This window comes from Thermobia domestica, chromosome 8 (genome assembly GCF_964235325.1).
Source record: "Thermobia domestica chromosome 8, izTheDome1.hap1.1, whole genome shotgun sequence".
Lineage (NCBI taxonomy): Eukaryota > Metazoa > Arthropoda > Insecta > Zygentoma > Lepismatidae > Thermobia > Thermobia domestica.
Window position 1 is genome coordinate 62,434,061 of NC_137461.1, and position 21,030 is coordinate 62,455,090.

At 37.4% G+C, this 21,030-nt stretch overlaps 1 protein-coding gene across 2 annotated transcripts in view; it reads left to right on the forward strand.

The window, feature by feature from the left end:
* LOC145692945 (uncharacterized) overlaps window positions 1-21,030 on the forward strand; it is a 125,119-nt gene that overhangs the window by 30,092 nt on the left and 73,997 nt on the right. For both annotated transcript variants that reach the window (XM_081768534.1, XM_081768535.1), the window contains exons 4-6: window positions 2,586-2,769; window positions 19,795-19,967; window positions 20,401-20,665. In XM_081768534.1, coding sequence (XP_081624660.1) covers window positions 2,586-2,769; window positions 19,795-19,967; window positions 20,401-20,665 — 622 coding nt within the window. The remainder of the gene's footprint in view (window positions 1-2,585; window positions 2,770-19,794; window positions 19,968-20,400; window positions 20,666-21,030) is intronic.

Here is a 21,030-nt window from a genome sequence, read left to right on the forward strand (position 1 = left end):
GTTGTCTGCAGAAATCTATAAGCATTTGAACCCATTCGTTTCTTCTACCTAGTCCAAATGGTCCCACTGTCTTATTCACAGCTCCTTCTCCTACTACGCTGTTGAAGTCTCCCATTACTATGGTATTGACCTTACCTCTTCCTTCCTGATGCAAAATGTCACTAATCTCATCATACATTACTTCTACTTCATTGTCCTCATGGTCGGTTGTTGGCTTATACACTTGTATTATTACAATATCCACTGGTTTTGCACTTAGTTTTACAAGCATCAATCGGTCACTGCAGCATTCCACTTTGGTTACACTTGCTACTTCGTTCTTCGTTGTTATCGCGACACCATTCTCGGTCTTAACGCCACCCGAATAGAATATTCTGTAATTTCCTGATTCTGTTTCACTTTTTCCTGGTAATGTCACTTCACTCAAGCCCACTATGTCCATTTTACGTTTGTCCATTTCCATTTTTAAATTCTCAAGTTTACCCGCACGCCATAGAGTTCGTACGTTCCAGGTACCCATGCTGAAATAAAAGTTATTATTTTCTCCTTTAATGATTCTTCCCGGAGTAAGCCCCACCCGGAGATTCGAACGGGGGACTATTTTACCTTCGGAGGGTTTTTCTTTAATATACCTCAGAAAGAACCATCATATTTATTTATTTTCTTCCTCCGTCCCTCCTGGGAAAAAGATAATGTAGTAGTATTCCCATTTCTTTTCCACATCTCCATGCCGTTGACCACCTTGTGTTCATCCGCCTTTTATGACAGTTTCCCCTCCTAAGGACAAGAAGGTGCCCTGACCTCTCTACCCGCTCATCTGCTCTCCGAGAAGGCTATTGGCACTTGATAGAGGTTGACTCCTTATCCCGGGAGTCGGTCGGTCCCCACCTGCGTTAGTCGCCACAGACGTTGCCCACTTTCTCTCGCGAGAAGGTGTAGGTTGGGATTTTCCCTTCGTTTAGGATGAGACCCGAATACTTTCCTTAAACTTCTCCAGTACTTTTAGAAAGTTTACTTTGTAAATACAAAAAAATAGACTCATCCAATCGCTAAATAAACATAAATTTGAACTGGAGTAATAAGAGAGAGGTCTCTTATTACCCCTTCAAATTTTCTAAAAGTGGTATTAAGAGACATGCCCTCAATTGACTTGAAATGCAATGTTTCAGCAACTTTCACAATTCACATCAATCTTCATAGTTTTAGTCACAAAGTTACATAGCAGTCATTTTCATATTTCTAACTGACTTTTCACAATAAATTTTATTTTAAAACAGTCACGAACTTCCATGGTAAGTTCATAAGTTGAAGTGGAGCAGGAAAGTAATGGTATTGCCGTTACCATTACTTTTTTTTATATAATTTTGATTTGATATTTAGGGTATTTTTAGCCATGTCTCGTACAACTCCTGTCTCTTATTACCCCGGTCTCCCCTAATAATAATAATAATAATAATAATAATAATAATAATAATAATAATAATAATATCTCTGAGTAGAGCAATGCCCTAATTTATTCACAAGGTCCATCCAGTCAGCTCTTATAGACTACGGTGTGAATTGTTGTTTATAGAGCTAAGTGATGAACGTGGCTTATTTGTATCAGTGAATTAAAAACAATTTACTCTAGTTCCATTCATCTTTTTTTCTGTACTATACATAATTATTTGCATCATCTTGATAATGTCATCCGTTTATGTGGTGAACATTTGAGACTACGATCTTGTGAGACGATTTAGAGACTATAATTGATGTACTTTAATGCTAATTTTTTAAGGAGATAAGTAACTTCTTATTGGTTTCGTTTAGAAGAATTTTTATGAACAACTTCAGCCACCAAATTGTGGTCTTGTGACTAGGTTAAGTCATTCACATGAAAATTGATTCTCTTTTGAAAACATTGTCTGTTGGGCGCAAGAGGTCTAAACCTGAAATAAAATTTCTTGATTAGCTACTTATTCACATAGAGTGTATTTCCTAAGATTTTTTGAAAGTACTTGCGACACAACGATTCTTCTGTAGACACGAATAAAATGTGAATGTTACGTGAGTATTATATGACGTTCAACATCTATCCAAAAGTTAAGCTATATTTAGAAATTTTAAGAAGTGATTGTGTACATAACAACTATAATATACTAAAACTCAAAATCGTTGGCGTTTCACTTAAGCAGATGTGACTTCTCTGAACTTCTAAGACTCTTGTGTTGTGAACATAGAATTACTGTACAATGGACGAAACTAAAATCAGTCAATCAATACCCACATTGCTGGATTAAGCGATGTGCTGTTCAGACGATCTTCATACGACTTTCAGGGTTTCTTCTTTTTTCCTTTGAGGGTATGTTAAAAAACACTTCCGTGAACCCATTGCCACCAATATTGCATAAGATCGAGAACCGCGTTATTTAGATGCTTTTATGACCATCAACGGGACGTTCTTAACATTCGCGATGTAAATTCTAGACCACATAGACGTGTGCCATGTGAGGGAAAAAGGACGTTGAACATGTTTAGTTGTAGAAAGAATTACAATGAGCCATTTGTAATAACATTATGGTAAAACATTTTTTCTTTCTTTTCAGAACGAAAGTTGCATCCACACATGGAGACCATAATGTTTATGTGACAGATCTACCAAGTGGAAAGAATGTAAATACTTTATCTGGTCATCCTCGAACTCCATGGTGTCTTGCATTCCATCCGTCTTCAAATCAGATTTTAGCTTCTGGCTGTTTAGGAGGCCAAGTGCGTGTTTGGGATCTTCATGTAAGTTGTTCATAATAGTATCCTATTTTATTGTAACATTTTTGTACCGTTAAGTAAAATACTGTAATTACATTAATTTTCTTGTTTTACTGTCTGTGCCACAAGCAGTTAGTTTGAAGACAGGAAAAAGTAATGATCCGTTAGAACATTATAAAATGTTTACAAGTAAGATGAGAGTTTCTGGCGTCTTTTAAAGGTATCTATTAGTCAGTAAAAGACACTTCTTCTGTAGTACCACAGCCTTTAGTCGAGCTTTCCTGTCACCATTTCTTCAAGTCCGCCGCCTTTCCAGCTCTGTATTCCAACTTCCTTCATACCACCTAATTCTATGTTCTACCACCTTTCCTCTGTCTTCTTCTTGTGCTTCTACGTCATCTAAAAACATTCATCTTTACGAATTTCTGCTCTCATTCTGACAATATACTACCGTAAACAGTTAAGCTTTATGTGTGTTACTCAGGCCCGTATTTATATATTGTGCGCCCCCGTCAGGGTTTGAAAAAAAAAAACATTTAAAAAAACCAACCCACCTGGACCCATATGGGTTTTCTCGGGTTTAATTGGGTTTTTCGAAATATTTCAATGTTTTTGGAATAAAAGTGTTAAAATGTGATTTATATTTCAAGATTGGCATTGTCACAATTCGCAACAATTTTCTATTCACTGCTGTTTTAAAAAACTGGCTGCCATTTTGAAATTTTATATTGGATCGCCAAGAAAATAAATACAGCAAATTTAGAATGACTTGTGCCTCTACATTGGAAATTTCAAGTTAAGAGATCGAAAATTTCTCTTTGTAGCGTGGATACCCGCTATAATAAAAAAAAAATGTCGCCATTTTGTAATTTTACGTTGGATTGCTGCCACAATCGATACAGGAAATTTAGTCTCGTACTTGTACCCTGAATATTTCAACTTAAAAGATCGAAAATTGCATCCTGTAATGTGTGTGATACAGGAAGACAAACGAACAATTGTTGATCGAGTCATCCCAGAAGCCTCACTGACGTTCACCAAATATTAATACCAAATATATTAATTTAAAACAGATATAATTCATGTTTTATAAAATAAATGTTTCAAAATGTCTGATATGAAACAAATATCTTCTGGTGTAAAACAAATGGTTTTATTGTTGAAGTTCACTTCCGATACTTTGTGCGTTCAATTATGGGAATTTTCCGAGCACATCTTGCAAGACTGTTCTTTCCCGGAAATTAATTTAAAACAATTAACCCTTTTAAAATCCTGTCTGTTTTAGGTAAATTATAGACCTTCAGTGAAGCAGGTAGTGCTTCATTGCTATTTATCGTAGTATCATGGTTCATACATCGCGCAATAAAGCAACTTTTTTAAACCATTCATATTTACTTATTGTATCCCTGAGGTGGAAAATTTTTGAGAGAAATTGGGATTTTTTCTGATTTTTTTTAGCCCCCTTGGCTCCCTCTGTGTTAACGTACAGACCTCAAAATCAACTGAAAAATACTAAGGATATACTGAATGTGTGTACAAAATCTCAGGCTTCTATCTTGAAAAGTACCCACAATACCCCAGATTCCCGTATAAAATAGGATCTCAGGTAAATATTTCCTGAGACATCCCTATTTACTTTAGGATCATGGTTCGTACCTTATTCTCTTCAGAACAGAACAGCCTTTCAAACGGTACTATTCACATATCTGCATCATATATCAAGCGGGAAAATCACGAAGAAAGGAATTTTTCCCTTTTGCCAATCTGGACCCCCTGTATTAACGCAGAGATCTGAAACAATCTGAAGAATATTAAGGGGTACATTAAATGTGTGTGCAAACTTTCAATCTTCTAGGTGCAAAAGTAAGCCTGCCAAAAAATAAAAATAGGCCCAACGAAAAAAGTTGTGACGTCATCACCCCCTACATATCGATAAAGAGGGGCGTGAAACCATACCTAACGTGTTGTACAATGCCTCCATGCTTGCTATATATATATATATATATACATACATACATATATATATATATATATATATATATATATATATATATATATATATATATAATGCTTGATTAGTACTTTTTTTAATCGAATAACGGAGGTACCACCCTATCGTAGTTATAACTACGAAAAGGGTTAATGAAGATATAATTCATATTTTATTTGGTCTAGGAATTAATTCGTGCGGTTGGTACGCACACATTGAAGCTGTAGTACAAACACAAAATACATAAATACCTCAAGAAAAATATTGTCCATCGCTAGCCACCACTTTCGCCCATCTGTCAGGCAATGTACGGATTCCGTGGCGAAAGAAGTCCTCATCCTTGGAAGCGATCCAGTCAGAGACCCATGTTTCGATATCTTCTGAAGAAGTAAACCGCTGTCCAATCAAATCGTTGTTCATGCAATCGAACAAGTAGTAGTCCGAAGGAGCAACGTCTGGTGAATACGGCGGGTGGGGTAAAACTTCCCATCCGACATTTTCTAAATAGGTTTTGACCGGTTTTGCGACATGTGGGCGAGCGTTATCATGTTGAACAATAAGTTTATCATGTCTGTTCTCCCATTCTGGTCGTGTTCTGGCCAGAGCTTGCTTCAAACGCATTAATTGTCGTCGATAACGTTCTCCATTCATAGTTTCACCCGGTTGCAGCAGCTCATAGTACACCACACCTTTCATATCCCACCATATGCACAGCATAACCTTTGCACAGTGAATATCTCGTTTTGGTTGTGATGGACCTGGTTCACCTGGTTTCACCCAGGCCTTTTTTCGTTTAGGGTTCTCGTAATGGATCCACTTGTCATCACCCGTAATAATTCGATGCAGAAACCCCTTTCTGCTCTGTCGTTGAAGCAGCAATTCGCAAATGGTTTTTCGTCTTTCAACGTCTCTGTCTTTCAATTCATGTGGAACCCAATGTGACATCTTTTGAATCATTCCCATGGCTTTCAAGCGTTTGGAGACTGTTGTTTGATCAACGCCTAATGCTGCTGCAAGTTGTTCCTGCGTTTGACACGAATCCTGCTCGAGCAATGCTGTCAATTCTTCGTCTTGAAATTTTTTTGGCTGTCCAGCTCGCTCTTGGTCTGCCAAGCCGAAATCACCACTTCTAAACCGTGCAAACCACTTCTGACACGTTCGCTCAGCTAGAGCATGGTCACCATACACTTCCACCAAAATACGATGACTTTCAGTCGCACTTTTCTGCATGTTAAAGTAATGCAGCAGGACACCCCGCAAAAACACTTTATCAGGCACAAATTGCGCCATGTTCACTTAACTACAAACTGGTGTTGTTGACGCTTTAATCCACTGCCCTATACTACGAACGATAAGCGATGACAGGGGTTTGCAACACATGTGTGGATACACGGAACTGTTGGACGCTCCGTTCGTTGCGCCATCTCTTGTCCACCCGCACGAATTAATTCCTAGACCAAATATAATGTAGGTAAATCTTTCAAAAGGTCTCAAATTCATCGTAAAATAAATAGTTTTATTGTTGAAGTATTGACTTCCTATGCATTGTGCGTTCAATTGCGGGAGCTTCCCGAGCACGTATCTCACACAACGGGTTTTTCCCAAAAATTCAGCTTTCTTTACTGTACATGGAAACTTCTACTAGCGTGCGGAAGTTTGAATTCTGCTGGTGTTGCTTCCACAGAATACTTAGTTGTATGGGGAGTAACAACGAATGTTGATGTTGGAAAACCGAATTTTACAAAAGAATACTTGTGATAACATCAAAGGTAAGTAACAATACTAATATATTTACATATTTACTGGTAGTACCGGCACCTATGGCCAAGGGCGTCGATTCTGGGGGAGGGGATAGGGGGCCCGGGCTCCCAAATGTTGATGTGGGCCCCCATGTATTTTTATATGTATTTTAGGGTTGCCAACTCTGGAAAAAAAAAACGGCACCCCGTCGAAATTTTTCTATAATATAGGTCTAAGTGTGAAACATTTCTGCTCGGACTCATATACTTAGTACAATCACTAATAATCTTAATAGATGGAGAAAATCCCGCTAAAAATGAGAAACTGAAATCGACATTATCATTTTATTGTATTTACCAGTAACTTCCATTTCTTTAAAATTATCGAAACAGATTAACAAAAATATATTAATCTTCACTTGACAATTTTGGATTTGGAAAATGAAATTTATTCTTTAAACGTATACTTCAACTACAGGAAATTGCTTTAAGAAGTCCTTTTTCACTCTCAATAAATGTATAAAATTCCTAAAAGTAAATTTCAGATTTTCCCTGTCATCTCTTTAAAATTTTCTAAACAGATGAACAAAATATGTTAATCGTTGATAGATGATAAAAGGTGAGAGTTTTGAATTTATAGAATGAAAGTTACTTTTGGAATCTATACTTGGAACTAGATGAAATTGCTTCAAACTAGATAGCAATGTGAAAAAACCGGTCATAAAGGGGTTGGCAAGAAGTTTTGACCGGTCACCGGCTTTAATCAAAATAACAGCAAAATATCCGGCCTGGCCGGTCAAAAACCGGCCAGTTGGCAACCCTGATGTATTTTATTGTTATATGTATTTTTTTTTTATGAATATACAATATTTGGCAAATTTGAATTCAATTTGTCTTAAAATTTTCATATATGCCTTCTTAGACCCTTGTCTGTAACGAAACATCTGAATGCCCCTCGTCCCCCCCAAAACAGAGAAATCGGCGCCCTTGTCTATGGCCTTAAACTCATCAGAGTATGAGGGATAACGTCCCTCGGCGTCGCCGAGCACACTATTCAGGGAAAGGAAAAGGAAACGACAGGGACCTCGGTATCGTCTCGGCATCGACCTAGTGTGAATAAGGAAAACCAAGGAAGTATGACCTGAAAGAGCTGTTACACCTTTTCAACCGAGTTACACCACCGGAATCGAAGTTGGAACCGCTCGCACCAAAGGAGTAATACTGATAGTAATAATATGTAGGTACAGTTGGAAGCAAAAGTGCATTACAATCACTACTTTCTGTTTCGAAATAAACTAAGCGATTTTAAGACAATTTTCCTGACGCGGAAAACGTTATTCTGAGTATAGTACCAAAAACCTTGTACAATTGAGCCAACTTATTCCGAAATTTTTTTATAAAGTGAGAATGTACTTTTTCTTCTAACTGTAACTAACATCATTTTAGTCATGCCATTCGGACTGGATTTTTCCCTTAATAAGGACAAAAGAATATTTTGATCAGGGTGTGAAATCCTGGGAAGGAGAAGGAATGGAGGAATTCCTAAACTTAATATTTTTGGAAGAAAATATTAGTAATAGCTTGCTGAGGAGGAATAGTGATACTGGTGTCAGAAGTTCGCAATTAATTGAAGTAATTTGTGTGTAATCAAATGTATATTTTGTGTATTTCATATGCAATTATTGGGTGAACTAGTGGTATCTCTAATCTTACCGAATTTAATAATAATGGATGTTAAAATGTGTGTTAAAATACATTTAAAGTATGAAATGTAATCTTTAACATCCAACTGTTATGTCCGTGTACACTGAAAGAGACGCACGCAACTCCTGTTTAGTGAAACTGAATTAGTATGGAAGAAGCGAAATTGAATCTTTCAGTTTTATATCTAATGGCTGTGCCCTGTGTAGTAAAGGAGATGGTGATGATAATGAATGAAATGGCCGAATGAACAAGGGGGAAGGAAACGGAAGAACTCCCTTGAAAACCCATAAACCCATGCACACTTTGTCCAGCCCAAAGCCCACTTGGTGCGAGCTCGGATCGGACCAGGAATCGCACGCACCTTACGTGAGGGCTTTACCACTTAATGACGCGGCCTCTTGTTATAGAATTGGTAGAATGAGAATGTACAAGAAAACGAGAAAATCCACTAAAACATTTCCGCTGTGGCTCAGTGAAAAAGCGTTCACCTCTGGTGCATGGGGTACCTGGTTGGATTTCAGCTAGCGACAAGTGAGCTTTGTGGTGGACAAACACCATGTGCGGGGGTTTTCTGACTCAGGGTTCTCCCCTTTTTCTCACACTTTCTATTTTATTTATTCTCATCATCACAGTTTCCTTTAGACTACCTGGCACAACCGTGGGACGTATAATAAAGATTTCATTTCCACTAAAACATTTTGGTTTATAATAGGATACTCTAGCTTTTTTTTTTTTTTTTTTTTTTGTGATCTAATTACTTTTCCCAACCTTTTGTTTGGCGCAGGCCCTCTATCGCCATTGTCTATTCACCGACACCGACTGCAGTTGATTTATTTCTGTTTGTGTTTTATATATGCATCAGAGCCCAAAATGTGCAGTACAGTTAATTTCAGTGAATAGTAAAAGTATTTGACCTTAGTAGCCTCAGCATCCGCCTCTGCAATACGAAAGGGAAAGGTAGGACTACAGAATTCTTGAGATATTAGTCCATGCTAATTACAAACAAACATAGGTGTTACTTGTATTAGGGCGGTTATCCATGTTGCACGGGACATTCAGAAAATATTTTCAACTAAAATGCATGAAAATGAACTTAAAATCTGTTTTTAATGTGTGTGCTGAAGTTTTCACGGTCACAGAATAAATCAGTATGTTTGAGAAGATTTTACAATATTAATTGTACAAAACTTTGAAAAGCGTGGTACACGGAACATATCCGAAAATCGCCCATTACAAAAAGGTAAGAGTAAATAGGCTTAAAGTTGATTTCCATGGGAAGGGGGAACTATGATACGCCGCTGATAGCATGCACCGTTAGAAATTTAGGATATTGAATGAAGTTGCTACAGCCTCCGCAAAGATGAGGAAAAATAAATATCAGAACAGAAGAACTTAATATGCTGTTCTGCTTCAATAGAGGAAGTTTATATTTGAATCTGAAAATCACAAAGTATCCTACCATCAGAAAACCTGAGAAAAGTATCAGAAAAGTACCCTACCGTGATAAAATTTAACAACTGATATAGCCTACGTTACAACCAGATTCTTGAAGGCCTGTAGACCATAGGTTGGGAATTAGTGTTATAAAATACCGATTTCACATATTTCATTTACGTTTTCTTTTTTTCTTTCAGAGAAACATGCCAAAAGTTGTTGGAAGTGGTACAAAAGTTAGTAGTAAGTGGACTGAAGTACTAAAAATAGACGGAGACTCAAAATATAAATGCAAACACTGTAACAGCGAGATCAGTTGCAAAATAGAGAGAATAAGAGCCCATTTGAAAAAAAAAATGTCAAGTTCGGAGTAGGAAGTCTGAAGAAAAACCGTTACAAATAAATATTGATCGAGAGGAATGTTCAACGACAGTATCACTTTCTTCAAGTGTAACGACAGTGTCACCTTCTTCAAGTGCTAGATCCAGTGTCGATGCCTCTTGTGCCCCAAGTGCAGTCAGCGCAAGTTCCATTTCAAAACCCTTTAATCTTCAACCATCTATAAGTGATTTCGCGATAAAAACAACTGAGCGCCAAAAACAATTACTTGATAAGTCTATAGCGCAGTTCTTCTTTGCAGCAAACATTCCTTTCAATGTTGCTGAGCTCGAACACTTTAAGGGAATGATTGAAATGTTAAGATCCGGTTATTCTCCTCCATCTTCAAAAATGATAAGTGGTAAACTTTTAGATATTGCAGCAGACGAGACTGAAGCTGAGTTGCGAAAAAAGTTGGCATCGAACAGTGTTACTTTGGCAATAGATGGATGATCTAATGTGAGAAATGATCCTATTCAGGCTGTGAGTATCCACACGGGGTCTGAAAGTTTCCTTCTGCATGCTATGGATTGCGGTACTGAGAAGAAAACAGCTAAAAAATGTGCTGGTGTGGTTGATTCAGCAATTCAAGAATGTGAAGAAAAATTTGGTGTTAAAGTGTTCGCTATTGTAACAGACAATGAAAATAAAATGTAAAAAATGTGGAGTCTTCTGAAGGAGAAGTATCCGAAAGTAATTATGTATGGTTGCTCTTCACATTTATTGAACTTGGTTGAGAAATAAGTTTCGCCTAAAATGGTATTGAAACATATTGTTGAAGTACAGAAGTATTTTCGCAACATTCATCAGGCACACGGATGGCTAAAGGAGAAAAAGGGTCTGATGCCTCACCTTCTAGATGATACACGTTGGAATTCCTATCTTGATTGCGTCAAAACTTTCTTGGCTAATTAACACAAGTACAGAGAGATAACATTGGAGCATAAAGACGAAATTGACAAGTCAATTGGTAAACTATTGGACAGTGTTCCTATTTATACGGAAGCACAAAATCTTAAAAGGCAATTGTCGGTAGCTTCCTCCGCCCTGGATATTTTGCAGGCGGAATCAACTTCATTATCTCGTGCAGTGGAAGTGTGGTTGGATCTACTTGATGATATCTTTAAGCCGTATTACAGCATTTTAAAAGAAAGATTTAATCAAGCCATACAACCGTTTCACCTGCTGGCGAATTTAATGGATCCTAAATATATGGGTAGTCGTCTTACTAGTGAGCAGGAGAGCGAAGCAGAAAATTGGCTGTTAGAAAACTATTCTGAATATCTTCCGGGAGTGCTAGCCTTTAAAATAAAAGACAGAGAATACTTTTCCCCATCAGTGATGCAGGAGACAATCATCAACCAGTTTTCTACTGCAAAATGGTGGAAAATAATGGAAGTGAAAGCAGAGAAAGGTTCTAAATTACCTCCGGGATTTTGTGACTTCTTTTCTCATCTTCATTCTGCTCCTGCAACATCACGACAGTTGAAAGAATATTCTCGATTTTCGGATTGATATGGAATAAGATTAGAAACAGGCTTGGAGTAGAAAAAGCTGTGAAATTGGTTAAGGAATATAGATTTTTAAGATCAAGAAGTAAGGGAGACACGGAGTGGTAATTCTCTCATATCGTCGAACACTGAAATTAGTTAGTTTGGAAAATCATTTGCTATCAGGGAAGTGAGGGAGATTCTACGGAGTGGTGATCCTTTCACATTGGGGAACATTGAACTTACTGACTCTAGACTACAAAATAATTTCAAACTAAATTAGAAAATATCTTTCACGTTTTAGTTTCTCAATGTTTTGTATTTTTTCATCTTTAATGACATTTGTAGACCGGAATACCAAGTCATATTTCATACTAATTTGTATATTCTAGGTAACTATGTTTTAAATATTATTATTGGAATTTCTTAAATATAAAATAAAGTATAGCATAATATAAATTTATAGTATTTTCTAAAATATAAAATTGAATATTTTACTTCAAATAGGCTGTAAGTGTAATCCATACATGTCTGATATTTAGTATTTCCCCCAATCTTGCACATATAATATCTCCATTGTTACTTCACAAAATATAGCTGACGGAGCGACAACGAGCGAAGGATTTTAGAAGCCCTGCAGGGCCCGTTTTTTCCTACCTTTATCACAATTTAGGCAAAAACAAGGTATTCGCTTCTGGAGCCATGAAACAAGTTGGGGGAGATACTAAATGCCATCCCCATACATTAATTTGTTCTATAATTATCTCAAGCTAAGGTAAGTTTTTTATTTATTTATTTATTTATGTATTCATTTAGTGCACTCAGAACTTCATAAAGGTCTTAGAAAAGACTTAATCATTATATGTTCAATATTATTGTATATCTTAACGTGAAAGCATCTAATTCGCCCAAGGAAAGTCTAAAATCTGGTAAAAATCGCTTTCAATGTGATCACCTTAGGTGTACCAATAATATACTAACAAAAAGCTCAAAAACCCACGTGGGTTTTAAGGTGGGTTTTTCCAGGTAGATCCAGCCCGAAAAAAAAAAAAAAGGTTTTCGGGCTGGGCCCACTTGGGCAAACCCTGGCCCTTGTGCTCGAAATAATTTGCCGTCCCCCGCGACATTGTTTATTTTGAACTTATCACATAATTAAAGATTATCGTGAGTATAGTAAAAAGCATTTTATAAAACTTTATATGTAAAAAATATATTAGTCTACATAATGAGTGTGGATTCTTTCATATGCTTTAAGCTACTCGAACGAATAAGAGAAACTCTTTCCAAAGTATTTGCAAATAAACTTTTTCTCGTATATGCATTTTCTTTTATCATGTTTTAGGTTACTTTAATAATAATAAAAACTTCTCAAAGTATTTGTTAAAAAAAAAAAAGTTTTTCTCTTGTATGCGTTTTCTCATGATGTTAGATTACCCAAATAAAAATACTCCTCCCAAAGTATTTGCAAAGGAACTGTTTTTCCCCTGTATGCATTCTCTAATATGTTTTAGGTTACTTGAATATAAAGAAAACTCTCCCTAAAGTATCCACAAAGAAATTGTCTTTCTCCTGTATACGTAGATTTCTCCAATAAAACAAACTGTTCCCAAAGTATTTAGAAAGGAACTTCTTTTCTTGTATGTGTTTTCTCGTGTTTTAGGTTACTCGAATAAAAAAAATCTCTACCCAGAGTGTTTGCAAAGAAATTTTCTTCTCATGTATGCGTTTTCTCATGTTTCTAGGCTTCTCCAGTAAAACAAACTATCTCCAAAGTGTTTGGAAAGAAACTTTTTCCTGTATGCGTTTTCTCATGTTTTTAGGTTACTCGAATAAAAAAAATCTCTTCCCAAAGTATTGCAAAGAAATTGTTTTGCTCCTGTATGCGTTTTCTCATGTTTCTAGTTACTCGAATAAAAAAAAATCTTCCTAAAGTAGTTGCAAAGAAACTGTTTTTCTCCTGTCTGCATTGTTTCACCGGTTTTTAGGTTATTTGCACGCGCACAAGAGAAACTCATTTATCAGCTTACACAATGAACGGTTTTCGTCTAGCTTGATTGTGAGCAAAGTCATTGATTATTTCGTCAAAACTTAGTCTGTTAGTTATGTCCGACTCAATGATGGTGATCAGGAAAATGATAACACCTGTAGTTGGCAACACGTCAGATGTATGGGTTGGCAGTGGTGTCGTGGCGCCCGCAGCGCCGGACCGCTGGTGGTGGTGTGTTAGGCCGGTCTCCATACTACGTCAGGCGCAGTGGAACAGCAGTGTCCAGTGGCTGCAGCAGACAAGCAGTGTAAAATGGGAGACCTCTCAGAGTTTCAGAGAGGGCAAATTGTTGGTGCGCGGTTATGTGGAGTGAGTGTGACGGCAGTGGCTACTGTGTTAGGTGTGTCGCGTGGGACAGTGTCGAAGGTGATGACGGCCTACACAACACACGGGAAAACCACATCGGGGAAGCGGAACAGTGGGCGGAAGAAAATCATGAGTGACAGGTCACGCCGGGTATTGAAGCGCATTGTCACGCAGAACAGTCGTGCCACTGCGGAGCAAGTGACGGAGGAACTCAATCAGCACCTCCCCCACCCTGTTTCGACAATCACAGTCCGCCGCGAGTTACATGACATGAACTTACGGGGTCGTGTTGCACGGGCCAAACCGCTCATCAGGGACTTTAACGCTTTCGCACGCCGCTAATGGTGCCGCAACCATACAACTTGGACCGGTGAGGACTGGAAACGTGTGATGTGGTCGGATGAGTCATCCTTCACCCTATTCCCAACCACGGGCCGTGTTTATGTGTGGAGAACGCCCAAAGAAGCTTATGATTTGCAGTTTCTCCGCCCAATTGTGAAAGATGGCGGCGGCTCGGTGATGCTGTGGGCCGCCATACCATGTTTTTCATTGGGTCCTGTGGTCACACTTAGCGTATCACTGCCAACGATTATGTCGCAATTTTAGGAGACCACTTGCATCCTATGGTCCGGATGTTGTTCCCGGACAGTGACGCCATCTTCTAGGATGATAATGCACCCATTCACACAGCTAGCGTTGTTGCAGCGTGATTTGAGGAACATCGGGATGAAGTTCAACACCTCCCCTGGCCTGCCCAATCCCAGATCTCAACATAATTGAACATCTGTGGTCCGTCTTGGAAACACGACTCCGGTGACGATTTCCACCTCCATCCTCTCTCACAGAACTGGCCGATGCCCTGCACGAGGAATGGTGTAAAATTCCACTTGCTACCATTCACGACCTCTATGCCTCCATCCCACGTCGCATCAAGGCTGTTCTGAAGGCGAAAGGTAGCCCGACACCATATTAATCTGGTAAGTTGCAATTTCGTTCAGGTGTTTCCATTTTTCTGATCACCATCTGTAGAACTGCTGCATTTACAGGTCGTTCTTGCGTTTGACTTGACCGCATATAGTTCTTCACTCTTCTTAGAACAGAAAACGACCTCTCAGCTGAAAAGTTGGTCGCAGGCGTGCAGTTATAAATTTTCAGCGCAACACAAATATTCGGATGAACTTCTTGTAAGTTTCTTTCAACTAACATTTTGTTCAAACCTTGCAAAGTCCAGGATTTTTCTACTTTTTTACCTTGCTTGTTTATCACATCACGTTTAATATTTTTCATGAAACCTTTAAGATGGATACACTCTTTCATTAAACTGTCTTCCAAATCAGTACTATAGAGTTCACACAGTAATTTTGCTGAATTCATTACACTACTTGGTTCAAGATTAGTAAGTTTACAAATAAAATCAAATCTAGACGCAAAATTTGTATACACAGATATTCTTTTTTTCAAAACTTTCATTAATGTGTCGATTATGGAATAAAATCTTGACTTCAGCCTTTTTTTATTTAATGGTATTTCTTTTGACCCTTTATTTTCATGCATAGATGAAGCACCATATTCCTCATCACTCTTCAGAGTCAAACTGATCAAAAAATCGTTTCTCTTTCCTCTTTCTCTTAGGTGAGATCAAGATAGGTTCTGATGATGTTTGATTAAGTGTTGTTGTCTCATTTACCTTTTTCACAGCTTCAGATTTGTATTCGGAATACAGCTCCCTTATTCCTTCAAGATAACCAATCAACGATTCATCAAGTTCCTTGGCAGCCGACACATCCATATCCTCTGCTTGCAGCTTTTCCATTGTCTTCCCAAATTGTTGGAATATGGCGCCCCAAAGGCTAGATATAATGCTGTGTCAACTTGACTTAACTGCTTAAGTAAACCTCTAGCTTTGTTTCCGTCCAAATATTTTTGAGTTGCATCTTCGAAAATTACATATGAGCCTTGAATACAGTTGTCCAATCTAAATTTAGACTTCTACCTGCTTCTTCTTTTGCAAACAAACGAGTTTGACTTAATGATTTTAATGTTAAGCTCTGTGGACCAAAGAATGATAAAAGCAAATTCCATCTCTGTGTCGAATTAGAAAAAAATGTAAATATACTCTGCAAGAAGTCGAAAAATCTTACAGACTCCTGACAACACTTTGCTGCTCGAGAACCACTTAAATTTGCTGAATGTGCAGCACAGGGAATATAAAAAGCTAGTGGATTTATTGCCTTGATTCTAGCCTGTAAGCCAGAGTATTTACCTGACATGTTTGAACAGTTGTCATAAGTTTGACCCCTATAATCAGATATATCTAAATTTACACTTTTTAAAATCGCCAATACCGTGTCTGCTAGGTTTTCACCTGTGTGACCAGAATTTTTGAAGAAGGTTAAAAATCTCTCAATTGCTTCTCCTGTCTCATTTACATAACGAACAATGAAGGCTAATTGGTCATTATGAGTAATGTCTGGAGATGAATCTACAATTATTGAATAATATTTACAAAACTGGACCTCTTGAACAATCGTACAGATTAATGTCTTTCTCATAATTTTGATAAGGTCATCAACTACTGGACTCAAATATGATGTCCTTCCGGTACCTGGATTTCCATAGCGTGAAATGTGAGCAGATAGGAAAGGATCATACTCAGCTACTAATTCAAGGCACATCATAAAATTGCCATTATGCTCTGACCCAAATATTTCATTATCTCCTCGAAATTACTACCTACCGTCTCCCTTGTGTACTGGCTTCTAAAGTATTCCTAAAGAAACAGTTGATAACAATTCAGGTCAGAGCTCGTGTCCTGTCCAAGCGCAGATTGACAGTAGTAAGATAAAACAAGCGATTTGACATGAGTAGCCTTAGTAGTTCGGGAACTTAGGTTTAATCATACTTAATTTTGTGCATATACTTGAATATTTACGACTGGCAAGCTGATGATCCATAAGTATTCGCGCACACAAAAATAAAAAAGAGAATATTACCTTGTGTGAACTCCTACTTATTGAATATATATATATGTACGAAGTAAACGAAAAGATATTGACAACACACAAAATTTTCACTTCATATAGCATGAATGCTTGAACAAATGTAATTACGCACACAAACAGCGAATGAAATTGAGAAAGGTAAAACACTTAATATCACGAAAATATGTGTAGATATGTATATGGTAGATGAAAACACTAAGAATATAGCCCTTTAGTTATATTTGTAATCACTTGCACTAAATCACTATTCACGTTGACGTTGGACTTTCACTGCGAGGTAGGGGCAATGAGTGTGGGAATTGGAGGGAACACTAACTTCTGACGAGGCTCCGCAACTCCGAAGATGCTGTACTTTAGGAGGTAATTGTTGGAACATCACTTCGTTCACTTTTCCGGTTGATACTGCAATTGTAGTTCCACCACATACTTAACTTTTCATAGTCGTCCCACATTAACACGTAGGTAAATTTATCCGCAGGAGACTTTTTGTTCCTTCACTCAATGCTAAGCGCAAACTCCTCGCTTCTGCCAACATTTGGGAAAATTCCGGTCATCGTGCCTCTGGTTGGCAGTATATTGTAAAAATTAATAAGAGAAATACCAAAGTTTGTATATCCCTACATAATACAAATATTGTGATGGTAGATTTAATAGCTCTGGCAACACGTGTTTCAGTTTCGTGGGAAGGAAAATTTGGAGATTGCAATTAAACAAGTGTTGCAGACCAACTTTGAAGGTTCAGTCCATGACTGATGGATTTTCCACTTTATAGTTCGTTACAAAGCAGTTCAGTTAAAAAGAATGCACATTGGCAATTGTGTGGCTTAACCATTCTGTCTGCGACTTATGCAGGCTGCGAGCATTGTTCTCACGATAGGTGGGATGACGAAACGTAAATGCGTGGGAATGCAACATTCAACGCACATTTGTTTACACTGTAACAATTTCGTGTCTAAAAAGATTTCCAAACTTTAATAATTGTTGTTATGAAAAATATATACAAAACAGTCTCAGTAGCGAAAACCATGAGTCGGTAACTTCACTCAGGAAAAGAAAAAAAAAAGAGTTTGCTGCTTCAAAGCACACTGCTAATGAGATAAGAGTTCTGTTCAGAAACGATTTCTTTGTATTATCGTCAGAGGCGATAAGACTGAGGAACACCTGCGGGTGAAGAAAGAACAGAGTTTCTTACCAGCTCGGAAGCGTTCAGAGCCAAGCAAGAAAAATAACTTTTCCGTGAATAAAATAATAATTTTGCATGATTAATAAAAGTTAAGAAAATACACAGTATGTCCAAAAGTGTAACCTTGTGGCCATGCTGACGGTCACAAAATGCTAGTCCTCGCGAAGATAGCTTTTTTAAAGACAGAAATTACCCTCTGCAGTACGTTCCTCCAATAGTGAACCTCTTGCTCAAAAACAGTGACTAATCTTTTGTCAATTCTGGATAATTCATTTGCTCGGGTTTTAAACTTAATTACACAGTCTCTGTGAGAGGATGAGTTTTCATGCTTAGATATACGCTCTGCAGCGTGAATCCAATCACTAAACCCAGATTTTGAAGCGAACCCAGAAATGCCCCCAGAAAGCATACAAGGAGCACAATATGCAGACTCCTGACTTGGTGAATAGACTAGATAATCTCTATTTACAACATACATATTCAAAAGCTTTCTTTTAAATAAACTATCGCTACAGTACCTCTTTCTATCATTGTGATATAGACGAACTGACTTTGAATATTCAGAATCGTTATTTTGTTTTGTACCCTGTTTAAGAAATCAACGGTTTCATCAGTAATAACCCAGTAATATGGATCATTGCCTGGCAAAGATATTATATTGTCATTATTTTTGTCTAGATCAGAAGATGCTGATGTTGAGAGTTCTGGATGAAGCTGATTTTTATCAGAAGTGCTAGTATCTTGGTTAGTTGTTTTGCATTCATTATCAGTACCAGTAACACTAGGTTCTTCAGAAACTTTGTTTTCAGTTCTTTCATAACTAAAAAAAGGATTCTAATTTTCTTACTTTAAGCGTCTCCTCTTCTTTATACTTCTTTTCTTCTGCCTTCCGTCTATATGCCGCCCCACTTAGTCTTTCTCTACCGTCCATCGCAACTTTATACAACAACGAGCTAACTCGGCAGTAGAAAGAAAGATTATCTGTTATGAATTAAATCAAAATGAGATTTCCATTTATCATAAGAGGCCTCGGTTGTTAAGATAAGTTTAGAGACTTTCAAATTGATCATAAGAGATGAGTTATACTCACAGCTACGCGAAGACAAAAGGGAAATTCGTATAAGAAATTGTTTGATTTTGTGTGGAAATGTTCTATCATATCTCATGGAAATGCTTCTCTTGAGACTGGCTTTTCGGTCAATAAAGATATCCTACTTCCCAGTCTTCAAGAAGAGTCACTTATGGCACAGTGTCGGTTTACTTTAGTATTTTTAAATTGGAAGGCCTTGTGTAAACATTAAAGTTAGTCCACGTGGAAGACATTCTGATCGTTGAAGTTAGTCCATGATTTAAAAAAAAAAAAAAAGTTATAAAAGCAGCTGGAAGTAAAATAAACAAATTGAACAAAAACGAAGAAAGAAAAGAAGAAAAAGGAACTTAAAGCAAAGAAATCCAAACTTCAAGAAAGCACTATTCAAGAGATGTCAAAACTATTGAAACCATAAAAGCTCCGTAAAAAAGTTCGATTTCATTTGCAATGTATTGTAAAGTATGGTCACTAATATACATGAGTTTTTTTTGTTTGTATAAGTGTTACATATAAAAGTTTTAAGCTATTGTATGTAGGTGATCTCCAATAGAATAGGATTCAATGGCAAACTTCCGTTTTTGCTGCAGTGAAACTTTGGGCATCCGTGTCACATAATTAATTACTCTTCTTGTTCGTTGAAAATAAATTTGATTTGATAAATGTTTATGTTTCTGTATATTTTGTAGGGTGGTAGTGAAGTTTGGACCGCAGAAAGTCAGACTGTTATTGCCTCACTAGCTTTCCATCCTACGGATCGCATGTTAGTGATAGCTACTTATAATGAATTGCATTTCTGGGATTGGAGTCAGCCGCAGCCGTTCACCAAATGCTTCACAGCAAATGAGAAGGAAAAAGTTAGGTAGGTGTACGAAGAAAATCAAGTATTGAATGTACATTCATGGAAATCAAGTTGTTTTAGTATAGCGAGTATCTATGTATGGTCATGGTCAAATATAAAAAATGCTGTTCGCGAGAAGATCCTGTATGTTAAGTGAAAGAAGAAAGATTAATCATACAGATAGAGAAATTACACCCCGGGAATGTTTGCAAACGAGCATTTGAAAACTAAGGATGTTAACCGAGATTAAGTTTTAAAATAGAAAAACTGCGAACTTAGCTCTTAACACAGGAAATATTTGAGATTCATTACCAGGTCTGATGGCAGTCAACCTGTATCGTAGCAGAGGTATGCATATGGTATGACAAGTTCTATCTATTTAATGATGTAGTTACGAATATATTGTACTATCTTATTCCATTCTAAACTGAAGTCTTTCTATTTTACTTGGCAGGTATGTGTCGTTTGATCCATTGGGCCATAAACTTATCACTGGAATCGCTAATCGACCTATTATTCAGTCTCAGTGGGATCGTGTGGCCACACCATCTACTTCGTTAGGAAGTTCAGCAAGTACATCTGCTTCTAGTTTTCGTGTATCTAGTCTACCTGAACAAGAACGTCGTATTACTGTCTGTTATCGATCCCTTGTGGAGCAGTATGAGCAATTGGTGCAGCGGTATCACGATTTGTCTCGTGCTCGATCATCGACCTCTACTGTAAGTAATGTTCTTCAACTTGTAGAGTAAAAACAAACAAACAAACAAACAAAAAAGAAACTGACATTTGTTATTACTAATTAGTACGGGGAGAGAATTGTTCTGAAGATTGTTTATTGCTACGAATATGTATGCTGACCAAGCAAAATATTATGACCACGCACCTAATATCTGGTATGTCCACCTTTAATTTGGCTCACAATACAACAGTAAGGTGGTTGGCAGGGAATCAACAAGGGCTTTGTAGGTGACTTGAGATATGGCGCACCACATGTATACACCCAAGTCGTTTCATTTCTGTAAATTTCTTGATGAGCTCGGATCTGATGTTTAGTGACATCTTAAAGATTAACAGTTCGATTAAG